This window comes from Procambarus clarkii, chromosome 6 (assembly GCF_040958095.1).
Source record: "Procambarus clarkii isolate CNS0578487 chromosome 6, FALCON_Pclarkii_2.0, whole genome shotgun sequence".
NCBI lineage: Eukaryota > Metazoa > Arthropoda > Malacostraca > Decapoda > Cambaridae > Procambarus > Procambarus clarkii.
Genome location: NC_091155.1, coordinates 17,120,000 through 17,131,940, shown reverse-complemented (window position 1 = coordinate 17,131,940; position 11,941 = coordinate 17,120,000). Strand labels below are relative to the sequence as shown.

The 11,941-nt window shown below is 40.5% G+C and overlaps 2 protein-coding genes across 2 annotated transcripts; one reads left to right on the top strand and one right to left on the bottom strand.

Moving 5' to 3' along the window:
- The first annotated feature begins 279 nt into the window (after positions 1-279).
- On the top strand, positions 280-1,513 carry LOC123753906 (uncharacterized). The gene is made up of 2 exons (XM_069310380.1): positions 280-291; positions 1,106-1,513. The coding sequence occupies exons 1-2, from the start codon at positions 280-282 to the stop codon at positions 1,511-1,513; spliced, it is 420 nt and encodes a 139-aa protein (XP_069166481.1).
- A 6,523-nt stretch (positions 1,514-8,036) lies between these two features.
- On the bottom strand, positions 8,037-9,263 carry LOC123753905 (filaggrin-2-like). Its single transcript, XM_069310372.1, has one exon. The coding sequence runs from the start codon at positions 9,261-9,263 to the stop codon at positions 8,037-8,039; it is 1,227 nt and encodes a 408-aa protein (XP_069166473.1).
- Between the last annotated feature and the right edge of the window lie 2,678 nt (positions 9,264-11,941).

Below are 11,941 nucleotides of genomic sequence, written 5' to 3'. Positions count from 1 at the left end.
CGTCGTAGTTTCAGTGTGTGTTTGGCGGCCTGTAACTATATCGCACTCAGAGGCCAACTTACTAATGTTCAAATTTACCTCTCCTGATTTGTCTTCTATATTCATATCTACTTTACTTGATATTGTCCTGTAAGATTCTAATTTATATATTTTGCGGTTTGCGGTTTTTATGCCATAGACGAAAGAGATTAAAAAACAACTCCAGATGCTTTAGTAGCGCCTCAGGGAAGGCTTAAAATCTCAGTTAGGTACCGGTTAGGTTCCTTATTGCGTACACTCATGGTCTGCTTGGTAAAATGCCGAAGTTGTCTTTCTTGACCTTCGTTCGAGTGTCTGATTGAATGTCATTACTCAAGCTGTTGTCGTTTGCTATATATATATATATATATATATATATATATATATATATATATATATATATATATATATATATATATTATTAAATATGACCGAAAAAGTAAGATTAATAATTCTAACACGAATTTTCTTAATCTTTCGTACATTTCTTTTCACTGTTGGTGGTAATTCAAAAATCAATTCTCCAAAATTCATTTTTATTTCTAGTCTGACGCGACACTTGAGCGCGTTTCGTAAAACTTATTACATTTTCAAAGACTTTAGTTAACACATACACAACGGAATAGAACTTACACGTCTCCGATTTGTTTATATCTACATTTGAGTGAGGTGGATGGGGTGAGGTGGTATTAATAGGGTATTAATTTCATCAACACAAGACAGAACACGAAACAATGGGTATTGAATGGAAGTGATTGTAGAAAGCCTATTGGTCCATATTTCTTGATGCTTCTATATTGGAGCGGAGTCTTGAGGTGGGTAGAATATAGTTGTGCATTAGTTGGCTGTTGATTGCTGGTGTTGACTTTTTAATGTGTAGTGCCTCGCAAACGTCAAGCCGTCTGCTATCGCTGTATCTATCGATGATTTCTGTGTTGTTTACAAGGATTTCTCTGGCGATGGTTTGGTTGTGGGAAGAGATATATATATATATATATATATATATATATATATATATATATATATATATATATATATATATATATATACAATGTTATTTACATTTATATTTATATTTACTTTTCAGAGGGTGTTCCTGGCACTGTTCGGCGTGGTTCTCCTCCTATCCTTCAGTCAGGCACAAAATGATTACGGCGGTGGACACGGAGGTGGAGGAGGAGGAGGAGGAGGAGGAGGAGGAGGACACGGTGGAGGGTTCGGAGGTGGACACGGAGGAGGAGGAGGAGGAGGACACGGAGGAGGCTACGGAGTTAGTGGTGAATCCAGCAATAACTACAACCTTGGTGGTCCACAAGGTGGTGACGGGGGCGGCCACGGTGGAGATGGCGGGGGTGGCTATGGAGGACAAGGCGGTGGCGGCCACGGTGGGGGCGGCTTCGGAGGACAAGGCGGTGGCGGCCACGGTGGAGATGGCGGGGGCGGCTATGGAGGACAAGGCGGGGGCGGCCACGGTGGGGGCGGCTATGGAAAATAAGTGTTTAATGCTCAGCCATAAAAGTCTGGAGAATAAACAAGGTGATTCTGGCTGTTGCAGAAGTCCCGAAGATTCGCATGTGTTGTTGCGTTGTATGTTGTATGTTGTCGAGTGTGTTCTAAATTAAATATTGTATTTTATAGAACATTTGTTTACTCTCCTTAAAAAATACATCTGTAAAAGGCCATGCATTAATTTCTTTCATGAGAGAAAACAGGTCAATTATCATTCTATTTTATGACAGAAAACAGGTCATCCATCATTTTATTTCATGACAGAAAACAGGCCATTCATCATTTTCTTTCATGACAAAAAACAAGCCATTCACCATTTTCTTTCATAGCAAACTACAAGCTTATCACTATTTTCTTTCATATCACACAATGCGTCATTCACCATTTTCTTTCAAATCACTAATTAGGCCACACAATTACATTGTTCAGGCATTTTATCCAGCCCACATTACGTTTAAACTGAATGGAAAGAAACGTCTTAGAATAGGGAGGTGAGTTTAAGTCTCTTAAGGCCGAGTAATGTGATAAATTACGAAGTAGCTGAGTGTTGGATGGGTGTAGGGAGGGGTGTGGGAACAGGGTGTTGGGTGGGGTACTGGAGCCGGGTGTAGGAGCTGGGTGTTGGGGAGGGGGATATAGCAACCAGGTGTAGGAGCCGGGTGTAGGAGCCGGGTATAGGGTGGGGTGTAGGAGCTGGGTGTTGGGGAGGGGGATATAGCAACCAGGTGTAGGAGCTGGGTGTAGGAGCCGGGTATAGGGTGGGGTGTAGGAGCTTGATGTTGGATGGGGTGTAGGAACTGAGTGTTGGTTGAAGTGACCAACCTCCGACAGATAATTTACGCAACCACAAAGCTTACTGCCCAACCAGCAACAAAACATTTCTTAACATAGTTCAAGACTAAAGTAGACTTAGAGCAAAAAGATATTCTACATTTTCAGTCACTATAACTTGAAGAAAAGACGCTAATAAAAACATCCAGAGTACATACGAAACTTATTCTCATAACAACAATAAAACTTATTATTTTCTCAAAATAAAGTAATAAAGCTTACAATGTATGAGACAATATTACCAACAGTTGCTGACGCTTACAATGTTAAATTGGCAAAAAATGTTTATTTTTGTCTCAACTCACCCCAATGAAAATTAACTTCTCTATGACCTCGCTAAGAGGCAAATTATTCAGTAGAGAGATATCAATAATACAGTAAATGATAAAACAACCTATGTGATGTAATTAATTGCAGCATTCAACAATAAATAACTTGAGGGCCAAAAATTCCAGGCATCGTTAGAACAAATATATATATAACCCCCAGTCCACAATGGTAGCAAATCCAGATACAAAAATCTACTCACCAATACAAAATCCCTCAGTATTGTTTAACTCAAATAAAAAAAGTGTACAATCAATTATATATTGCAAAAAGTAAAACAAAAACAAAATTTCAAGGAATTTGGTTTCAGATCACAAAATCGGATCAAAATCATATTTTATTAACATAAATGATGTGCGCAGTACTTAAAAGAAACGAATACCAGATTAGTTTCTTTATTAGTTTACATAAAACGTTTGCTGATGAAGCTCGGAATTGCCAGTACTTAAACGTACAGTACTGGGAGACCTGTACTTAAGTACGTAAATGTACAGACCAGGGGGCCTAGTGAGAGACCGGGCCGCGGGGACCTTGACCCCCAGAATCAACGCAAGGTAAGCTCAGGGTAAGGTACAGTGGTGTTATGGGCCCTGATCTGCATCCAATCTTACCCAGAGAAGAGACCCTAATATATTTCCATCAATGACTCGTTAACATCGTTTGGTGTTGGGCTTAAGCCCTATTTAGGTGTTGGTCACACCATAATCTCCAACATAAAGATTACGTCGTGGCAGAAGTGGACCACAAGTAACGAACAGCGGAAGAGAGATCTTTAGGAATAGAAAAAACATGTACTGGAATGATATTGTTTTGAATCACATCATTAAAAAGGATCATTTTGAGGAGGATTATCATATTATCAATAACCTGTTCGGCATCTGGCAGGTGCATTATATTGGACAGCCAGTGAGGAGACGGGAAACAGTGAGCGTTGCTGAAGTGTGAACCTCAACCCATACAATAACTTATGTTATACACACAAAAATCACAATAGTGTGATGCATTAATGAACCAATCCACAAGGGCCGTGAAGAGGATGTAAAACGATGTAATCCTCGTTACGGCCCTTGTGGATTTGTTCTTTAATAACTTATGTTTATTGCATGATTGGAGTGGAGGTGACTTGACGTGTGCTAATCAGACAAGCACAGAGGACGCCCTCCAATCGAAGGTCGTTGCGATAGGTAGTTGGCCAGCAGATGTTAATACGTTTGTTTGTGCAAAGTAGGGCCAGGCTGGCCCGTCAACTCTGCAACAGAAGAAATATCTTCGCAAAAGCAAAACTGGCCCGAACCCGATACAGACCCTACCCGAGATACAGGACCGAATTTGCTAAGCATGGTTTAGGTTAGGCCGTGACCCCTTATGTTTCAAGTGACCAGGTACCCAGACGGAAGTGATGGGATTAATGGAGTAGTCGAACTTATTAATAATGTTGGCCATTTTGAACAGCTCAATGGACAGAAATGGAAACAACAAAAACTGAAGTGAGGTGAAGTTAAGAGAGCATAATCTATTACAAATATCTTCGCACCGATGACCGAAAGGAAAGCAAAACCTGCTGGAAGAAACACTCGACTAGCTGCCTGGGGTTATACTACATATAATCACTCGACCATACATTAGCATCCTGGAGACAGAACTAACAATCACTCGACCACTTACTAGCAGTCTGCGGCTATACAACAAACAATCACATGTCTATTGTTTCTCAATATAAGCCATCTGCTCTCAAAATCTTTATCGACAATGTAAATCTGATTTATAACAATTCCTATAAGACACAATTTTTATCCACTTATTTAGGTAGATTAATGTATATTATTATCTTGGATGTGCAACAGCAGCAGTAAAATCCTCCTAAACCCATCCTGTGAGTGGAAGTGGAAAGGTTACAGAGGGACATAGTGGGCTTAGAAAATGAACCACAAGGTTTAGTTCAACTTAGCTAACTTAGTTTAGCTAATTTAATACAGTCTGAGTTACTGTGGCTAAGTTACAGTCACAGTTTGTCAAACTAACATCACTGTCACGTTAACAAATCCAGTGAGAGGAGAAGGGAGGGCAATCATGGGAAAGCGCCAAGTCATTACAACTATATAGTACTTGGAGGGGGGTGAGGATAAGGATTTGGGATGGGACGGTAGGGGGGAGGTGGAGGAATGGTACCCAACCTCTTGGACGGTCGGGGATTGAACGCCGACTTGCATGCAGCAAGACCGTCGATTTACTATCCAACCCAAGTGGTTGGGCAAAATCCAGTGGAAGTTTTAAATAGTTTAGGTTATCATGAACCCCATTTTTATGTTTCATCTGATATAGCTACGATGCAGGCAATAAGTCACAATAGCGTAGTTGAACTAAAACCCATGACTGCAACGATCATATGTAACTAGAAAACAATACCACAGTTTAATGATTATCTGTAGTGACTTAAGTCCAAGTGAGTTGACTTAAGTCCTAGTGGGTTGACTTAAGTCCTAGTGGGTTGACGTTAGTCCTAGTGGGTTTACTTTCTCGTTGGCATAGTCATTCCATATAATTTATCCGTTTTCTATAATGCTTTAGCCTTCTCAGTAGAAGAGAATCGTCTTAGGTAGACATGATCTGTTTTATTTTGATATTTTTTCACAAGTTTTTTTATCATTCATGTTTTTAAATGTAAAGTAAATTGTATATATGTATTGTATTTCTTCTGAAATAACTCTCATTGAAATTTAGATTATGCACTATTAGTGAAATATTTGATAAAAAATACCTTGTCGCTTTTTTTTAAATAAACAATGGATAACTACACCAATATTATGTATAATAATAATAATTTATAATAATTCATTGCATCGGGGGACAGGCAGCCGGAATGTATTCATATACGTTAGGATCATATTGAGGTCCCCCCCCCTTGCTCTCCAGGGTCAACTTACTGACCCCGTCCAGAATGCAACCCCACAACAAGTTGACTAACACTTACTTACTGCTAGGTGAACAGCTGCATTAGGTGATAGGAAAATGCGCCCAACCATTTCTGTCTCGCCCGGAATTCGAACCTGGAATTCTCGATTCTGAGTCGAAAACAAACCCGACTGCACTACCGGAACCCATTTGTAAAGCTAAGCGTTATATACACAGATAAGTGTACCCGACGGTATACTAATACACTGAGTGTGTTTACTAGTTGTGTTTTGTCGGGGGTTGAGCTTTGCTCTTTCGGCCCGCCTCTCAACTGTCAATCAACTGTTTACTAACTACTTTTTTTTTTTTCCACACCACACACACCCCAGGAAGCAGCCCGTGACAGCTGACTAACTCCCAGGTACCTATATACTGCTAGGTAACAGGGGCATTCAGGGTGAAAGAAACTTTGCCCATTTGTTTCTGCCTCGTGCGGGAATCGAACCCGCGCCACAGAATTACGAATCCTGCGCACTATCCACCAGGCTACGAGGCCCCTAGAGTGTATTACACTTGTTGTGTATGCAGTGACAATTTGCAAAAAAAGTTTTGCTATGTTCGGGAATAAAGTACACTAGCTGGTGAAGAAGAGAAGTCTCAATATCGGGGCTGAAGATATAATCACTAAACCACACCTCAGAAGATGAATTGTGTACAACTGAAGTGTTTGTGTACTTTTGTATAACGTTTTCGAGTACACCGAACTTGTCTATGCACACATTACATGCACTTAGTTAAACCCTTCATGCTTGCGTTGTTCTTGAAGATGTGTGAGATCAATTTAACACACAACAACTTGGAATTAGAAGTTGAATAAATTAAGTAGACCCGAAGTACTTAGTGTGGTTGTTGTAGAATACTAATAAAACTCGCATGAGATAATAACAACAAATGTTTATTTGAGTAACAAAACAATTATAAAAAAAAACAATCGATAGAACACATAACATAGTTAAGTAATCATGGCACAAAGAAAGATATAAATGACTTTGTGTATTAAAACATTATCTATGTGTAAACTGTTTAAAGAGAGGACAAAAAATGTGAGATTATATCACACACACACACACACATTATATATATATATATATATATATATATATATATATATATATATATATATATATATATATATATATATATATATATATGCGAACAAGCCTGAATGGTCCCCAGGACTATATGCGAATGAAAACTCACACCCCAGAAGTGACTCGAACCCATACTCCCAGGAGCAAAGCAACTGGTAACTACAGGGCGCCTTAATCCACTTGACCATCACGGCCGTCAAAAGGAAGTGATAGCCGAGGCTATTTGAGCCACTTCCCCGACGGCAACTCGGATGGTAATCTTGGGCATAGCATTTCACCAAATCACCTCATTCTTTGGGGCACACGTGAGGAACACAAATGCGAACAAGCCTGAATGGTCCCCAGGACTATATGCGAATGAAAACTCACACCCCAGAAGTGACTCGAACCCATACTCCCAGGAGCAAAGCAACTGGTAACTACAGGGCGCCTTAATCCACTTGACCATCACGGCCGTCAAAAGGAAGTGATAGCCGAGGCTATTTGAGCTACTTCCCCGACGGCAACTCGGATGGTAATCTTGGGCATAGCATTTCACCAAATCACCTCATTCTTTGGGGCACACGTGAGGAACACAAATGCGAACAAGCCTGAATGGTCCCCAGGACTATATGCGAATGAAAACTGGGGTGTGAGTTTTCATTCGCATATAGTCCTGGGGACCATTCAGGCTTGTTCGCATTTGTGTTCCTCACGTGTGCCCCAAAGAATGAGGTGATTTGGTGAAATGCTATGCCCAAGATTACCATCCGAGTTGCCGTCGGGGAAGTGGCTCAAATAGCCTCGGCTATCACTTCCTTTTGACGGCCGTGATGGTCAAGTGGATTAAGGCGCCCTGTAGTTACCAGTTGCTTTGCTCCTGGGAGTATGGGTTCGAGTCACTTCTGGGGTGTGAGTTTTCATTCATATATATATATATATATATATATATATATATATATATATATATATATATATATATATATATATATATATATGCAACATTTGGCTGACATAACTGGCACGTCAAACGAAAGTCATAATGTAACGTTGAAAATTACAATTAGAGTATACGCACATTCAATACTGTCAATATCAATGTGTTCAGATAAGCCCATACAATTTAATTTAGCGTCCTTGCTCTGTAGTGTTAAGGATGATGCGTGTGTTTACTAACATACCCGTTTCTTAGTCTATGTCCCTCATTGATTTGCTTGCCAAATCAATCACAAAACCCAGACATAGATATGTACTTGCTATATCAATCAAGTATACGTATATGCTTGGTATATCATTCACCATACCCATCATAGATACATGCTTGGTATATCAATCACCGTAGCCAGACATAGTCATTTGTTCGTTTAACTTGTCATTGTCATGACCATATCCAGAGTAATGGTCATACCCTTGTCCCTTGGCAATGTTTTTTTCATATCCATATTCCTGGTAGTTACTGCCGTGTGCCATGCTGGTGACAGGTCTATGTTGGCTACTGTAGCGGTCAGCATGGTCTAAACTGCTGGTGCTTCCATGTCCATGTTGCTGGCCATATCCATCACCATGCTTTAAACTGCTGCTTCCATGTACATTTCCATTGTTATATCCACCAGTATGTCCAAAACTGCTGATACCATGTCCATATTCCTTGCCATATACATCACCATACCCTAGACTACTGCTACCATATCCATGTCCCTTGTCATTTCCACCAGTATGGCCTAAACTGCTGCTGCTACCATGTCCCTGTTGCTTGCCATATCCATGGGCATGTCCTGAACTGCTGCTACTATGTCCACCACCTTGCTCTAAATTGCTACCGTGCCCGTAGCCTGTACTATAGCTAGAACTACCACCTCCATGCCCATGTTCGTGATTATAGGCACCACCATGTCCATAATCGTTACTGTAACCTCCACCGTGTCCTATACTCCCACTATAACTCTTTCCTTTGCTATAGCTGTTTCTATATCCATAATTACCACCATTCCCATGTCCATACTTATAGGGAGAAGGAATTCCTTTCCAATATCCCCCACAGCTATACGTATGCATATATCCAATGCTTTTTATAGGACTCTTACCTTGGCTGATGCCATAGACATTATATATATCGCTATGCAAGTTGCCATTAGAATGTCCTGTGAAAAAACTACCACTACACCCTCCCTTGCCATAGTTGAAATGATTGTTAACGCTCGTTCTGCCATAGATATCGTCGCGACTGCTGTGTTGTCCATTGTCATGGCTACCCTCCTGCCCAAAATTGTAAATATTGTCATGGGTTTTGCCATAACTGTTGCCATATCCACTACTTTGGCTCCCACTATGTTCCTTGCCATATTCGCCGGCAAGTACCACACGGTACGCTGAAAGGTAGTCAGTGTCCGAGCCACTAGAGTAATCTTGAGTTTCCATTCCTGCGTGACCTCTTCCGCCCGACGTCCTGTAGTCGTCTCCCTTAGCGGGAAGTTCCCCGTAGCCTGTGACACGCCCATGTCCGCGGTGGTGACCATATCCGTCGGTAGCTGCGTGTCCTCCATGGATTGTAAGCATCACCAAGTGTAGAGTAGCTGCTATATGCGTGTCCCTTCGGTCTCTTTTCCAGCTTTACTGACATCATAATTGCGGCCGTGTCCATGACCCGTGTCTGGTATAGTGACCAGTGGTGTCCGTGTTCGAGCAGCCGTGTCCCATGTCCACCGTCATGTTCAGCTCGGCCCGGAGCGACTCAGGGACACAGTTGTCCATACCAGTATGAGGGCAACTCTCTGCAAACACTTTGAGGATTAATATTTTTTGTTCATACGAGTCATTAACATAGGAATTAAAATATATATATATCAAGATGTCATCAAGGAATTACAACTCAATACTATTGATGGAGAGCCATGCCAGTGTCATTTTTATATTATTAATGCCTTTACAAAATAATTAACATTTGCAGGTTAATAAACATTTCAGATTAATAAACATAACAAGTTAAAAAAAACTTTGCAAGGTAATTACACATCATCACCAGGTCCCCATGAACATCCCTAAATCATAAGAAATTGTTCCAAACTACTTGAGTAACTACAAGTTATTACAAATTATCGCTGGTATTAAAAGATATGGCAAAATATTCCACAAGATGACAAACATCGCATGCAGTCACAAGTGTTCAGGGACAACTATTAGTAACGAAGGATCTGTACAACTCACTAATTGAGATACGAAGGAAAGGATGAAGTCGAAGAGAGGCTAAGGTCTTAGGGAAGCTTATAAGGCTGAACACAATTTTAAAGTTTTTTTCCAGTTATATCATCAAGCGATAGTCCGGAAAAAGACTGGGTAATTGAGATCAGATGTACTGTGTCGTGATTCACACATAAGTTATATAAAGTGACTAACATTCCAATTTCATTTTTTTCATATCAGCATCAATGAAAAAACTAGAAATTGCATCCAGGCCCTGTAAACAAAGAAAGCATTACATGTTGTATACAGGCCCTGTAAACAAAGAAAGTATTACATGTTGTATACAGGCCCTGTAAACAAAGAAAGCATTACATGTTGTATACAGGCTCTGTAAACAAAGAAAGCATTACATGTTGTATACAGGCTCTGTAAACAAAGAAAGCATTACATGTTGTATACAGGCCCTGTAAACAAAGAAAGCATTACATGTTGTATACAGGCCCTGTAAACAAAGAAAGCATTACATGTTGTTTACTGGCCCTGTAAACAAAGAAAGCATTACATGTTGTATACAGGCCCTGTAAACAAAGAAAGCATTACATGTTGTATACAGGCCCTGTAAACAAAGAAAGCATTACATGTTGTATACAGGCTCTGTAAACAAAGTAAGCATTACATGTTGTATACAGGCCCTGTAAACAAAGAAAGCATTACATGTTGTATACAGGCCCCGTAAACAAAGAAAGCATTACATGTTGTATACAGGCTCTGTAAAAAGAGAAAGTGCTGCAAGCTAGTCAAGTAGCTGTAAGTCCTGAAAGTTCAGACAGTTAAATAAACACACAAAACAAAACAGTCCTTCGGACCCTGATGTGATTCTTATTTGGATTAAGAACGCAATATATATAATTCTCAAGTAAAGTTGTCCCATCACCGTGAAGGGTAACTTACGTATTCTTGTATAAGAGGCCACAGATCTCTTTCTCTGTTATTAATCGGGTTATCATTAATAGGGAACTTTCTTGAAGGAATAATTTTAAAATCAATTAGTAATCACCTGGAAAAAAATACAACTTAGGAGATGATTAACATAATGCTTTAACATAGTCGGGACAGGAAGCCTGTTAGATTTATCGAGGATCCTTCTGCCAATTTACTGCTAGGAAAACAGGAGCATCAGGTGAAACTAAAAATGTACAAACACAAACGCCTCCTGCTCCCTACATCTATCTTCTTTATATTACATTTGCTTGGGTTAAACTCTAAAAACCATTTGTTCGACCATTCCTTCAGTTTATCTAGGTCTTCTTGAAGCCTCAAGGAGTCCTCCTCTGTCTTAATCCTCATAATTTTGGCATCGCCAGCAAACATTAAGAGGAATGAGTCTATACCCTCTGGGAGATCGTTTACGTATATCAGAAACAGGATAGGACCGAGTACAGAGCCTTATGGGACTCCACTGGTGACTTCACGACAATCTGAGGTCTCACCCCTCACTGTAACTCTCTGCTTCCTGTTGCTTAGGTATTCCCTTATCCACTGGAGCACTTTACTAGTTACTCCTGCCTGTCTCTCCAGCAGACTAGTCCGAAAAAATGCAGTCCGCCCAGCCTTCTCCTTCTTGCTTAATCTTTGTCACCTGGTCGTAGAAGTCTATTAAGCCTGTAAGGCAAGATTTACCCTCCCTGAACCCATGTTGGCGATTAGTCACGAAGTCCCTTCTCTCCAGATGTGTTACTAGGTTTTTTCCTCACGATCTTCTCCATCATCCTTGCATGATCTACAAGCTAAGGACACTGCCCTGTAGTTCAGTGTGTGTGTGTACTCACCTATTTGTACTCACCTATTTGTGCTTGCGGGGGTTGAGCTTTGGCTCTTTGGTCCCGCCACTCAACTGCTAATCAACTGGAGTACAGATTCCCGAGCCTACTGGGCGCTGTCATATCTTACATTAGAAACTGTGTATGGAGTCAGCCTCCACCACATCACTGCCTAATGCATTCCATCTGTTAACTACTCTGACACTGAAAATGTTCTTTCTAACGTCCTTGTCG